The sequence below is a fragment of the Ochotona princeps genome, chromosome 10, assembly GCF_030435755.1.
Source record: "Ochotona princeps isolate mOchPri1 chromosome 10, mOchPri1.hap1, whole genome shotgun sequence".
NCBI lineage: Eukaryota > Metazoa > Chordata > Mammalia > Lagomorpha > Ochotonidae > Ochotona > Ochotona princeps.
In genome coordinates this window covers 10005950-10020544 of record NC_080841.1, presented here as the reverse complement: position 1 = coordinate 10020544, position 14595 = coordinate 10005950, and the positions used below count along the sequence as shown (strand labels likewise).

At 40.7% G+C, this 14595-nt stretch overlaps 1 protein-coding gene across 2 annotated transcripts in view; it reads left to right on the top strand.

Moving 5' to 3' along the window:
• Positions 1-14595, top strand: part of DENND1B (DENN domain containing 1B) — a 234296-nt gene that overhangs the window by 213727 nt on the left and 5974 nt on the right. For both annotated transcript variants that reach the window (XM_058668968.1, XM_058668967.1), the window contains one exon: positions 565-672. In XM_058668968.1, the coding sequence (XP_058524951.1) occupies positions 565-672 (108 nt within the window). The remainder of the gene's footprint in view (positions 1-564; positions 673-14595) is intronic.

Here is a 14595-nt window from a genome sequence, read left to right as displayed (position 1 = left end):
TCCATCCGATGTTTCACTCCCCAAGTGAGCCGCAACGGGCCGGTACACGCCAATCCGATGCTGGGAACCTGGAACCTCTTCCGGGTCTCCCACGCGGGTGCAGGGTCCCAAAGCTTTGGGCCATCCTCGACTGCTTTCCCAGGCCACAAGCAGGGAGCTGGATGGGAAGTGGAGCTGCCAGGATTAGAACCGGCGCCCATATGGGATCCCGGGGCTTTCAAGGCGAGGACTTTAGCTGCTAGGCCATGCCGCCGGGCCCTCTTTGAAGATTTTATTGCTAAATTTTGTGCTTAATTGTTTTTCCATTAGAGAAAACAGTACTTCAGATTGCCAGTGTAGGAATGAAAAGTAAATCATCTTCATATAATATTATTTAAGTTGTCCATAATAATCAAAGATTACTGGGGAGTGATTAATTCATATTGTGGAAAAATGAATTTTCTTCTTCAATAGATCCTTTATAATTGTTATTTACATGCATTATCAGATACTTTGTTGATCAAAACACTGTAGTAATAAAATGAATATTTTGAAATAATTATTTTTGTATTTTTTCCTGTGTAGGAAAATGAGGAAGATTATGGTCCCTGTTCTGGCTCTGTGCAGTATACACCAGTTCACATGGTGCACAGTGAGAAGGAAGAAACCCTACAGACACATAAGACAGCCCAGGTAAGGCTGTTTGCCATTTTTGCCTCCACATTGTAATTATATAATTTCAATGAATAATGTTGGACCCAAGTTTTTTCACTTTATTAAAAAAAAAAAGAAGGGAAGGCTACAAGGGGATTGAGAAACATGTTTTAGATGTCAGTTTCATCTGAAGTGCTCCCAAATCTGTAAATATTTGAGGCTAATATGATGCCACAAGTTGAAAATTGCACACCTGAGTCCTAGCCCTGCACACGCTGGGATTCCATATGGGCCCCGGTTCTAATCTCAGTGGCCCTGCTTTCCATCCAGCTCCTTGTTTGTAGTCTGGGAAAGCAGTCAAGGATGGCCCAAAGCCTTGAGACCCTGCACCTGCATGGGAGACCTGGAAGAGGGTCTGGCCTCTTGGCCTCAGGTCGAATCAGAACAGCTCCGGCCGTTGCAGCCACTTAGGGAGTGAATCAACAGATGGAAGATCTTCTTTGTCTCTCCTCCTCTCTGTGTATCTGACTTTCTAATAAAAATAAAATAAATCTTAAAAAAGGAAAAAAATGAGAAAATTGCACACTTGATCTCACATGTTCAGTTAGAATCAAATTATGTTTCCTGAAAATATTTTACATCATCTTGAGGCTGTGTGTGTTCAGTGAATATGAAACTTAAATGAAGTTCATGACTAGACTTCATGAACCCTATGATAGCTCATTATGTATATGCAAAGAACCCAAAATCCCTTAACTACTGAAATTTGAAAAACTTTTGGTCCCAAACATTTTAAATAGGGGATATACAGTCTGTCCTTTTGTCCTCATATAGCTAATAGTTCTAACTAGGAGAAAGAATGTAATGTATGTTTGGCATAATGTGTGAAGAGTTTGGTGGTGAGCAAAAAATTGCATGCTGCTTTTGTGACAAAAATAAAATGAAAGTGATTCGTGGGAATTTGATCATTTAGTCACACATAACAGATATGGTCCTCAGCTTCTGATGTGAATGCAGTTCCTATAAATCAGCCCATTGTAAATTGAAAATTTGTTAAGAGTGCATTTGCTACACCTACCCTAGTGAGCACTGTGCCTGAGCACCACAGGCATTGTGCAGTATCAGAGAAGCACATGTCCGCTGTGTGCCAAGGGGTTCAGAGTCTCAGCTGTGTGTTCCTGGCTTTGTATAGTAAGTATGTCTCTGAAGATTTTAAACAAGTCAAATATGTACATATTAACTAACAGTTTAAATGGCCTTAGTAAATTAGCTTCAAGATGAATTCTTCAGTGGATTATAATCTAAAAAGTATAGAAGTGAAAGTAGCTGTGAAGATTGATTTATTAGAGGTTTGCGGATGAGAAAGTTGGTAGCTGGATCAGTGGATTGCATGCCTTCCGCGTGGGGACTGGGCAGGAGCAGAGGCAGACTCAGTTCCAGCTCCAGGTCCTGCTGGGCTTCCTGATTGGCCAGGTACCACAAAAGGGTGACAGTGAGGTGCTTCCGTGTGGCTTTTTCTTAGCCCCATTTTGCTGTGCTAATAACATTGCCAAGACTCTCTGAGCGAAGCTCCAGCGTGTGGAGATGGCTTCCCCCTGCCTTGTCCCAGGGCAGAGGCCAAAGGACGGAAGGAGTGGGAGGAGACCCAGCTGCTCTCCTGTAACAGTGATGGTGACACCATCCTCCAGGCCTAATCCCTCTGAATCCAGTCCCAGCACTCAAGCCACTGTGGTCTTTGGCAATGGGAAAGAGTCTGTGGAACTGGACAAAAACCCTTGGTCTTTTTAAAAAGCTCATTTATTCTTTCATTCAACAACCTGTGAACCAGGCACTCTTTCTGATTCCAGACACTAGACAGAAGGAAAAACCCAAATCACATCGCTCCCTCATTGGAGCACTTTGGTAAAATACTAAGCGCTGCCTCTGATTTTCGCAAGTATGCAGCTGACGTCCAGGGGTCAGCATTCCCTAATCACAGCATGCTGGTTCAACTGGTTGTGTGCTACAAATAGGCACACTCTTCAATAAAGTCATTATGCTGTGAGTATAGACAACTTTTCTGGAGAACATGCATTAACTTGAAAATCAGGATGGATTTGCTATCAACTTTTCTGTTTCTACCCCGGACCCGCCCCCACATGTTAGTTATATTCAGTTCTTGTCTGTTATCAAGCCTTAATATCTTAAACACTTTTTTAAAATGTATATTGCCTTACTGTTAGTGCATTTAGCTTATTTGTGCCACAGTGAATAGATATTTCTATGAAAAAGAGATCTTTCATGTTTGTAAGCTGATTATTAATTTTGTTACTCTATCAAACTTCAAGATGAAATCTTTCAAATTGAAGCAACTTTTGAAAATGAAGCATTTTAATTTTTAAATCTACCTTTCCCTTATTATTATATTACATTTTTATTATTTAACTATCAAATAGTTACTGATTTTTTTGTCCATATTAATTCATAGAAAGGTTTCTCTTTTATTGTATATAAAGGTATGCAATATGATGTTTTGATATGCATATGTAGCATGAAATTGTTAGGCTTATCACTTATTGTTGTGTCAGTAGTTCTGTAATCTGTATTAATTAATTAGCATTTTATGGTTTTCAGGTACATGTGAGGGAAATGATAACTCCTAACAAGAATTAGGAGCAGTCAGATCTATTCTGTTAAGAATTCTGATCTATATCTCTACCCTGCTGTATTTAAATTTACTCAATGTATTTGAAATCATGATGTAGACATTGATAGTGTTGCAAAAACAGTCTTTAATTTTCAAGTAATGAATATTTGCACTTCAGGAAACATGTACCCAGCATGTACGTAAGTTTTAATTTATCTTTACTTGAAAGATAAGGATGGGGACGGGAAAAAAGCTCTTACGTCTGCTGGTTCGCTCCCCAGATGCAGGCTCCGGAGCTGGAATGGACAGAGAACTCAGCGCAGGTCTCCCACGTGCAGGGGTGGTGTGTTGGGAGAGGGTCAGGCATCCAGCCCTTTGAGTCTCCTGTGTCTAGAAGGAGCCTGAGGTCAAGAATACAGACGGGACACTGGTGTTTTAACTGTTAGGCTGTTAGATTGCTTAATGTTTGATTCACATTTATACTTATCAGAGAGTTTAATTTTTGGAGCTTTAGCTATTGTTTTTGCTGCTCTTCCTACTCTTGCATTTTGCTCCCAAGATTCCCACAAAGCATGCTTGCTTCCAATACTAATTTTACTTCCACAAGCTCATAGTTATTCCTAACATGAGAGCCAGTTTGTGGCCAGCAGCGTGTTCGTGAAAGCACAGAAAGGAATATTCCAATTGAATTGTCATTCGATCTTGATTAGCTTTATTCAGTTTTAAAGTATTTTATGGTATTAACATACTCACATAAATAAAATAATAATATTAGAATATTTAGATGAGAAAATAGATATTCCTTCAAACATCTGAATATTAAAATTTCTGTAGGCCTCTCATAGGGTTGAAAGTAGGAAACAGACAAAGTAGAGAAGAGAATCACCTTTTCTCTCCTTCCTTCCTCCTCCCACCTGTGCCGCTCCTCCCTCCCCTCCTGTCCCTAGCCCTCACCATCTCCCCCTTCTGCCCCAAATTAGTGAATCCTCTTACCCCCAAATTTCCAAGATATGAGCATATTAAGGATCTGTTAAGTATGTACTTCTAAGATGTGATTAAGGGCAAAATCAATAAACATATTAATAAATATGTCAGTAGGCTTACTGATTCATTTATGTTCTACCTATTTTGAAAAATGTTCTCAACACTTTATGAAGAATCTTAGACTAAAAAATCAAACTTTAAGTTAGGTAATAGTAAGTGTATTAGGAAGGTGTTAGGCCCATTCCCTTGCTAAACAGTCCAAGAAAAAATTGCAGCTACGTGACTCATGACGCACCAAGTTTTCTTTTATTTTTGTGTTCAGAGTCACTCAGAAGTTGCCTGTTTCAGGAAGTGACGTTGAGCTTGTGCGTGCGCAGAAGAACATGGTGCCCAGGAGCTCATGCAGCGGAGGGCCCCAGGAGCGGCAGGGGTCTCTCCTTCGTGCCATTTTTATTATTTACAATGATCAGATTTGTTAAAATCTCCGGGGCATGGTTTAGCTTCCTAGCTCCTGACAGTGCTCTCACAGCAGAGTTGAAGTAGCTAAAAAAAAGTAAAATAAACATTAAATATACTTTTTTTCCTTCTGTAAGGTTCAGGAAACAAGCAGACCTCTTAGTCTCGTCCCAGGCAGAGCCATGTTCTGGGTCCCCTGTTTGATTTAATCCTCCATGTAAGCAAATTCTCTTGAAAGAGCTGCCATGAAGTGAATTTAATTACCTGAAAGCAAGATCCATAGGGACCTTTGGAATTTGGTGATCCATGTAATTTATATGTTCTTACTACAAATTTCCAAGTTGAATGTTTATGGAGTTAAAGTGATAAAAGTACAGCAACACTAGGACATAGCAAAGATGGGCAGTTTCTTGACAGAGTGGGGCCATGTATGTTTGTGTATCTGTGTTTGTGAGTTTGCATGGTATGTGGTTCATTTTAAACTCCCTAAAATCCAATCATTATCCCCATTTTTCAGATTTTGAAACAAGGGAACAGGCAAAGAGGTAGGGCAAAAAGTAGGACTTCAAAGGGGGACAGACTGATTTCAGATTCCTACCTGCTAAAACTATCCATTGTGTAGGTGGTGTGCTGGGGGAGGTGGGCGAGCCAGAGCCAGGCAGAACTTGACATTGAAAAATCTGTTAGCAGTTAACATGGATCCAAACGAAGTGTCTCCAAGCCTTCCTTGCTTTCTGCATCTGTAAAATGGCAGTCACAGTGCACACTATTTTCCTAGGATGCTGCTGGCTTGAGAGATGCCATGTATAAAACACAGTAGCACACAGTTTGTGGCTGTTCATTTATACGTATAGTTCGGGCTCCATGGGTCTTGTAACTGTGGTATCGGAGTCAGCGAAACAATGGAGGCCCCCAGATTATTCAGGTTCGTTCTAGGAAGGGATGTCTGAGAATCTCATTATATGATGTGGAAAGAAGGATGCACCCGCCCGTTTGGGAGATCTGTGACTGTAGGCTCACAGGACCCAGAGAATATAATTTTACTGTCCGTCAAATGATGTCAGCAGACTGGTCTCTTGCCATCCTAATCCATTTGATTATGCATTTCAGAAGCGGGTTTTAGCTGTATAAAGAACTTCACATTTTCACTTTCCATCTAGGCTTGTCAAACAAGACTTTAATTTCATCTCCGTTTCAAAAGATGGATTTGAATTCTAAGAATTTGAGGTAAAAAAAAAAGTTAGGCTTTATAATCTGGGCACTCTACAAAATCCTTAAGAAGAGTCTGAGTGTGTTTTGTTTCGCGCCTGTGTTCCATTACGTAGCTTATTTTTGTCATAGATTGTGAACCTGCAGCATACCCCCAACAAACAGCAATTTGTGTGCTGGTGTGCTAATTAGCTTGGTTACTTCCCGTTTTGTTGATGAGGCTTAAATAAATGTCAAGGGTACACCATGAAGATCTCCCAATTAGGCTTCACATTTGTAAAACCCAACCCTTTTCCCTTTTGTGCGGAGATGACAGTTCCAGCAGCAGCCCCAGCCTAACAGGCCTCCAGGGAAAGGAGCCTTCTCTGGCCGCACTGAGAACAGGGCTGGCTGGCTCCAGCGAGAATACTGCCACCGGTCATGGTGCAAAACAGCTTTAATCCTCACTGCGCCCCGGCCACCTTTGCATCAATTTTATTTTAGAAATGAAGACTTAGTGAACAATATTTAGACCCCTGAGCCTGCATCTGAAATTGTGCCTAACAGTATTTACACGTAAACATTTATTAGAATTTTCTTTTCTAATAGTAAGAACTTTGAATCAATCTAAGATCCTATTCCATTTTTGATAATATTAGCATTATCTGGTGTGTGTGTGTGTGTGTGTGTGTGTGCACGTGTGTCCATATGAGACCCCCGACCCCGCCACATACACGCCTGAGGACCAGTGAACAAGCACCAGGACTTAGCTGCATTGTAAGTCAGCACTAACAGATGGATGGCCCTAAGCAAGGCAAGTTCACTACACCAGAGATCCAGGGACAGTAGAGAGCTGAAGCTTTCTCTTGTTAAGCCCCATTAAAATCTTGGCTCACATATCACTTTTAACTGTTTCATGTCAAGGACAAATAGCAGCTCACTCAGATCTTCAGGCTCTCCAGTTGATTAGGTAAAGGCAACTTAAGAAAATACGCATAGAAGATTGGTTTTGATTCGCATGTGATGTGTAACTGTCGGCAGACACTTGCATGTGGGGCGTAATCAAGACTAACCGAAATACAGTATTTATAAATAGAAATACACCTATTAGTCGCAATTTCTACAAATAAGAAGAACTGCTGGAAACTTAGTCTGTTATTTAATATTGTCACACACAGGCTAAGGGTTTGAGATATGAATGGTTATAAATATGATCATGCATTTAAAAATGCTTGAAATGCAATTTTCTTTGAAACGTATACAATGAAAATGTGTAATATCTCAAATTACTTACTTTCCATGGTATAACAAAAGATGGAGTGCTCACATGTACTAGGTTGCGGTTCATGCAACATAGTTATGGCAAGCTTTCCTTCATAGAAATTAGGCAGATTCTGGGAGTAAAATGAGCATAACTGAACACACTGCTTCTTGCTGAACTGATCTAATTGGCTTTAAGAAACGGTACAGTGATTGGGAGTCTTTGGGAAAATACAGTCCATTGAATAACTGCTTTATTAGGAGAGAAAAGGCATAGGCCTTGTTTACCAAGGGAAGCAGCATGTTCTGCTGACTGAAACGAAAGTGGTTGAATAATAATTGAAGAATAATTGTGGCCAGAAATTGTGGCGTCAGAAAGAGATAGATATTTGGGTTTTGTCAAATAAGTTTTCTAAACCAGTACAAATAAATATAATCAAATAATGAGAAGCAACAACATCTTAATTTTGTGACTTAAACACTTTACTAAATTAAATTGTCGAGGATACTATTGTATTAAGATGTTGAATTAAAATAATAGGAAAATGTGTTAGAAAGGTTCAAATGATAGAACTCTTTGAAATACATTAAATGACACCTCCCTTGAAAGTGCTAACTAAATGGAAAAACGTTTGTAGCTGTCGCTATCTCATGGTCCTCCTTCCACATACATGTTTAGTATTGATACTAAACTAATTTATAAAATTAGTCATCTGAGTCTACTTTGAAAAACGTGTACTGGACTTCTAACTTAGAGTTGTTTTGTGTACTACTTCTCTGTTGGAGTGATATTAATTTTCAAAATGTCAAATATGATTATAATTAAATGTTTCCAAAGTAGTATGGACTGCAATGCTGCCCTCTTGTGGCCAGTGTGCCCTGCTTTCCTTAGCTGAGCTTATAGTGCTGTTCAGTGAGATTCTTTCAGAAACACAACATTGAGACATTTGTATTGTCATAAAATTGTTCAAGGGCATTATTAAAGGAATAATTCAGAACTAACTTCTTTTAGGAACTTGCTAATACTTCATTTTGAACATAGTTAGCTCTGCTGAACAGTAACACTTAATATATTAAAAAGACATAATAGAAGATCTTATTTATATTTTGAGATATTTTTAAGTTAGTATGTTCCTTTTTAATGTCATGGTTGTGCTTCCAAATTTGCCTCAGAAATGGCCGTATGTTCTTGAGAGCAGAGCCAAAGCCCCCAGTGCTTCATTTAGCAAACTGTCGCCACTGCACACTGAACAGCACTCACGACATCTCACATTCTTCCTACTGTGGCGTGCACTACTAAAGGACTGTTCAGCTCAAAACGGGTACTTTGGGAATAGAGAGTTGTTGTTAATTTTTAAACACCCTCACAAATTGAAAAGGTAAGAGGAAGCATGCAATGTATACAGTTAAATGGGCATTGCCGGATATGGAAGTGATGCTTTTCCTCTGGCTCCACGTATACAGCTGCTACTGAAGTTTTCAAGGGGTCAGGTTAGTGTTGGTGAACGGGAGTCATAGTGGCTGCCCATTAGTATCTCTCAGGGGAGAGAACTTGCCAGAAGAAGAAACTAGAATCTCAGTGTAATTAGAGCTGTTTATTGTTACGTTTCCTAGCACAACATCAAAGACTTGGCATGATGCATAAATATCCTAACTTAGCCTTCACACCCATGTCCGTTACCAAACCAGACCCTCTCCAGAAATTCTCTAAGAGTTTTCCAACATTCCAGGGTAATACTAATCATTTAGCGGAAATTCCCTGCAGCCTTTATCCGTGTCTTTGACATTTTCCATCATAATTATTTAAAACCAATATTATTTGTTCTGAGAGAAAAATATAAGTGTAATTTCTTGAAGATTCTTGCCTCATCTACAACATAATCATTTTAATCATTACACACACTCATACATGGTATACACATCTAGTGCTTCTGAGAAGTAAAATGGAGCCACAACTATTGATAAGACGTTTTTAATCTCCAGTCATGTGATCTTTGAAAGCATAATTTATCCAGGTGATTAGATACCAGCTTGTGTTAATGCTGTGCACTTATTATTTATTTCACCTAGAAAAATCATGTTAACATTAGTGAAGTCACGAATCACATTTTGTGGTTTTATCAAAAACATGGTGGACTTGTTATGTTCCACAGAACCTTTTAAAATGTTGAAATATTGAAGCTCTGTCAAATAAATGTGAAATTTTAAATAACTTGCCATTTATCGAAGGGTTAGTGATCTATTTTTGGTCTGAGAATGCTGTTTAATAGTCTTAATTAGTACATCAATCAATAATCTCTTGGTCTTGAGAAATTATTGCAAAATGTTTGATAAATTTTATTTTTCCAATGGAGTGAAATATTTTAGATAACCTGTATTAATACAATCACTAGACCTGAGCAGTTTGTAAAAGTTGGTCTTTATAAATATTAATAGTCCACAGTTGTGTTACGAATGGTGAGGCCTGTGAAAACTTGGCGTTCGGCCTACCTGTTCAAAGCCTCCGTGAAAATCTATCAGAATGTCTGGGACAGTGTTGCCAGGGAGAGGTGGGATGTGGGAGGACAGAGTTTATATAGTTTCTGATCAACAGTGGAGCGATGAGTTCTAAAATATTTTGTTTCTGGGAAGGATTTTGATACAGTAATTTACCCAACTAAGCTTCCTTTTCTATAATTAATGAAAAGCCTGAATTATTGTTGTTTTGAGTTTCTCATTTTGTTTATTAAAAGTATTTACTTCTTTATTTGAAAGTTAGTTGTATAATGGAACAGATGGGGAGAGAGAAAGAGAAAGATTCTCCACCAGTTGATTGGCTCCCTAGATGGCCATAGTGGCCCCAGGCTGGGCCAGGCTGAACCAGGCTGAAGCCAAGAGCCAGGAGCTTCCTCCACATCCCCCACGTGGACCACAGGAGACAAAGCACTTGGGCCATATTTGCTGCTTTTTCCAGGCCATTGGCTGGGAGCTGGATTAGAAGTTTAATAGGCAGGACCTAAACTGGCCGTATGGGATGCTAGCTAGAAATGGCAGGCAGTGGGTTTACCTGCTATGCCAAAACAATCAACCTCAGCTTTGATTTCCAATGCTCAGTCTCTAAAATCTCTAATGAGGGGATTTCTGAACTGTAATTCAAGAGCAGACCCCAGTCTAATTGGATAACCTTGCATTAATGCAGTTATGGCACCAAATGATCGAACTGGACCCAGCTCAGTGTAGACTTCCTCCAAATCAATTCAACACCAACTCTGGGTACCCACTCTGTGAGTTCTGCCTGTCTGGTTTTCAAAGTCACTTCTCCACTCAGGGAAGGACCATCATTTACAAATCAAAAGACTTTTCCTTCTCTGACCTTTGTAAATTAACTTTTCTTATTCACTACTTGACCTGCACGCTCCTGGCTAGGTGGAAAGGCCTGGACTGATAAGTGTAAAGCCCTGGGCTGGGACACCCGCCCTGTCAGTGAACCTGAGCAGTTGCCTTGGCCTCGCCAGGCCCTCGGATCTGTAAAGTGCCTCTCTGGATATATTTTATTGACCTGTCTTGAAGTGCAAGGGTTCTTTCCTCAGTCTGATGGTGAGCCTGTCAAAAGAATTCTTCATCTTTTATATCATTAAAAAAAAATTCTGGAATTTTTATTTGATGCTTTTTTGTCCAAAATAGATGTCATATGTGCTTCTGTCCCATTTGTTCAGTCATGTTTGTTTCTCCTTTAGATTTTGATGTCTTAGAATTCTTACCTAAATGTTGGTGCCTCTTACGTAGCAACCCTTCAATAGTGTTTTCCTCCAGCAATAAGCAATGCTGCTCCTGTGTAGTGCTGTTCGCATAGGAGCTGAGCCATTCTGCAGTCTAAGTGGATTTGGATGTTGCTATTAATGTCAGTCTGTCAGCTGACCTTATCTTGTGCATGGAGTGGAGGACCTTCTCATGTAGATCTCTCCATTTGCTTTAGTGGAAGTCCTTGTGCACCTGCAACACATACTCACAGGGGTTCTCTCCCCATGGTCTCCACCCTTCACAGAAGTAAAACGTGGCTGCTAGTTACCTGCCTTTAGCCTGGTAGCTTCTCTGTGGCTGCTCCATCCAGCTCCCATCTTGGCAGGTCTCCCTAGCAGCCTTCTTCTCACGCTCGCACTTTCCTGTGTCCATGACTGGTTTTTCTGAGTGAGGATCACCTAACCCTCTCCACAGCTCCATTTCCTGCCCATGCTGATGCTTGTGCTGGAGCGCGTCTCTCACACCTTCCTGGAACAGAGAGAAGGGTTGCTTGCACCGTTCTTGAGCACTGAGCCCGCTGGCAGTGTCAGGCTTTTGTTCCATAAGTGTGCGCGAGGCTTCATGCTCGTCCCCATGCAGCAACCTGCGCCTTCTGTAGCCTGAACAACTAACAGGTTCCCTTCTTCATGAGCACTACGAACACATTACAGAAATTTATACGTGGAAAAGACTTTGTAAAAGCAAACCCATCTTGTCTTTGAGACTCGCAGCTATTCCGGACTACCATGCCAGTCCACACTGGCCTTAAAGGCTTTATTAAAGTTTAAGCAAATTTCTCCATAGCTGCCTACATGGCCGCTGGATCTGCCTTTATCTTGCTGAGGGTAGAATCTGTCTTGTCTCATCTCTCCTTTAAGGGCTCATCATGTATGTGATTGGTTGCCTTGCTGCACAGTTCTCTGAGAGTGTCTAGAGCAATTACAATTTTTTGAATGATTAGACAGAATGTTTTTTTATTGTAAAGATGAGAATAATATTCTGTTACAGTTTTCCTTTTTATTAAGGTTTATTTATTTTTCTTTTAAAAGGCTGATTTTATAGAGAAGGAAGGAAACATAGAAAGAGATGGTCTTCCATCTACTGGTTCGCTCTGGTTTCATCTAAAAGACCCCAGCAACTGATCTGAAGCCAGGAGCATGGAGCTTCCTCCTGGTCTCTCATGTGGGTACAGAATCCCAAGGGCTTGAGCCATCCTCTGCTGCCTTCCCATGTTGTCAGCAGGGAGCTGGACTGGAAGTGAATCAGCCAGGACTGGAACCGGTGTCCATATGGGATGCCAGCACCGACAAGAGGAAGATTAGCCTGTTGAGCAACCACACTGAATGGAAATGGGACTAGAAACAAAACTGCTGCAGGATATGCTTCCTGATGAAAAGGACACAGTAAGATAGGGATTACTTGCAGTGAAATATGGTTTCCAAGGTGACACGCTTAGGTGACAGTTGAGTGGCAGGGAGTAAAGTGAGTAAAGTTAGTGGAAAAACTGAAGTCATTATGGACTGAGTGTGCCACTTGGAAATCTTTCCCCCCACCTCGTATCACATAGCACCAGCCCTGCTCAGAGATACGATTTTAATGTTTCTATGGAATCTTGCTTTCTTTAGCCCGATGGAAAGAACTCTCATCAAAACTCCCCTCACTCCTACCTTGCCACACCTTCCCGGTCACTCCCTTGACTTGTGTGTTCATCTCTTGTTCCTCACTGTAGTATGTCCCAGACTGAAGCATTAGCCGTCATGCTGTTCTGCAGCTCTGAAGTGAGGCTAGCTGGCCGGTGTCAGGAAGCCTTTGGCAGGCTTGCTCGCAGATGTTTGTCTCGTGGGGGTCTCTCGGCAGCTCCGTGTCTAACACAGCTGTGCCGACGAGTGTGCCCTCTGCAGGTCAGACCTTCTGGGCCAGTCTCAGTGGTGTCAATAGTTACCTCAAGCACACAAGGCACTTCACTCTGTTAGACTTCTGACTCCCCAGTATGTGGAATAGGGGAAGAAGTGTCCACTAAAGTGTGTGGTAGGGTATTCAGGAAATGAAGCTGAATCCATGAAACACCCAGCACGATGAAGCAGATCCAGCAGGGATATGGCACGTAACGTCAACCCACCCCGCCATTAAAAGCAGTAATACTAATAATTATAATAATAATAATAAATAAAGCACATGTGCTTTTAAAGCTTTTTTCAAATTTTGCATGTTTAAAGTATTATAAAATCTATACTTCTGATATGATTTCATATGGGATTTTTGTGAGGCGACAAAAAGTAGCTTGGGGATTTGCTGAGGACTGTGAGCACTCTTGAACAGAGAGCCATTAGCGTAGATCGCGACTGCTCAAAGCAGTTGATAGGGTGCCGACATTTTACGTTTAGATGCACCTGCAATATCCCTGACCCTCCTGCCCATCCGGATCCCCCCAAGAATTCAAACCCTTGCTGCACTTTGCCTTAGTAGGTTTTTTCTGCCCTCTGCTGATGAGAATGCTAACTGCAAGCTGAGCCAGCTTCCTGGTGCGTCCACGCAGTGGTGCTCGCACGTGCCTGTCCTGTGGCCACTTCTTGTCGCGTAATGGAAGCAAACATGTGTCTGTTGTAGCTAACCCGACTAAATTCGTGAGGTCTCACAAAGCATGAAGTTCTACAGGTTTTGTGGCATGCTTTCTCTGTCTCTGTCACTTTCTGATTCTTAAAGTTTCTGTGTCATGCTTACACGTGTTTAATATTTACGTGTTTGCATGTGCTTAACATGTATACATTTTGTTTTTACCAGGGGATTTGTTTGTTCATTAAGTACAGCTACAAGTACAGCTTTTCCAGTAGGACATCTTTTCTGATACATTGAATTCTCTGCTAATGTCCTTTCTTTCCCTACTAATGTGGTATTTTTTTCTCACTATTATTAGCCATTTCCTGTTAGAGGACTGTTTCTTTGGTTTAAGTCATGAATTTTCATATAAATTAGATGTGTACTTCAAGTTTTACATTTCCACAAGATCTAAATTTCATTATACGAATGTGTGCGTTTACAACACGGTAAGAATTCAAATGGGGACATGTGGCACCCAGTGGCACATCTTGCATTCTGTCCCTTCTATCAAAATGATAGAAGCTTTACTTACTTTGTATGGTGTTATATATGGTACCTTTATTTTGTATGACACCTGTTCCCAAGAGAAGTGCTCATTATCGTAACCTCTGCACAGCTTGTGAGATGTTGTGGCTCGGTAGTTCTGTGCTCTTCAAAAGCTTCCACACCTCTGTGTCTGCTCTGTCATTGATTGTTGTGTGTAATTACGTGTTTCTATTGTTGAAGACATTTAGTGTGCTGACCAGAACTGCCTTGACATTATTGGTGATATAATTTGGCATTGTGATTGGTTTGATGTTATATTATATTGTGTTAGATGTTTATGTCAGTTTTCCTCTATGATAAAAAAAATGACTCAACTATATTCATACAAAAGAAGTAACAAGCATTCATCTGTACTTACTTTATTATGTTCAATAGTTTGGAATTTTCCCTCTGTTTTTAAAATGTCTTGAGAAGAAAGAACTTTTTTTTGAAAGTTTCTCTTACGTGCCTCATGTCGTGAAAGACAGTAGCTACTGTCAGACAGGTATGTGCAGAGTGAGCCGATGCTGGAGTAACTGAGGGAAGATGAGCTGTGGCCGCTGCCG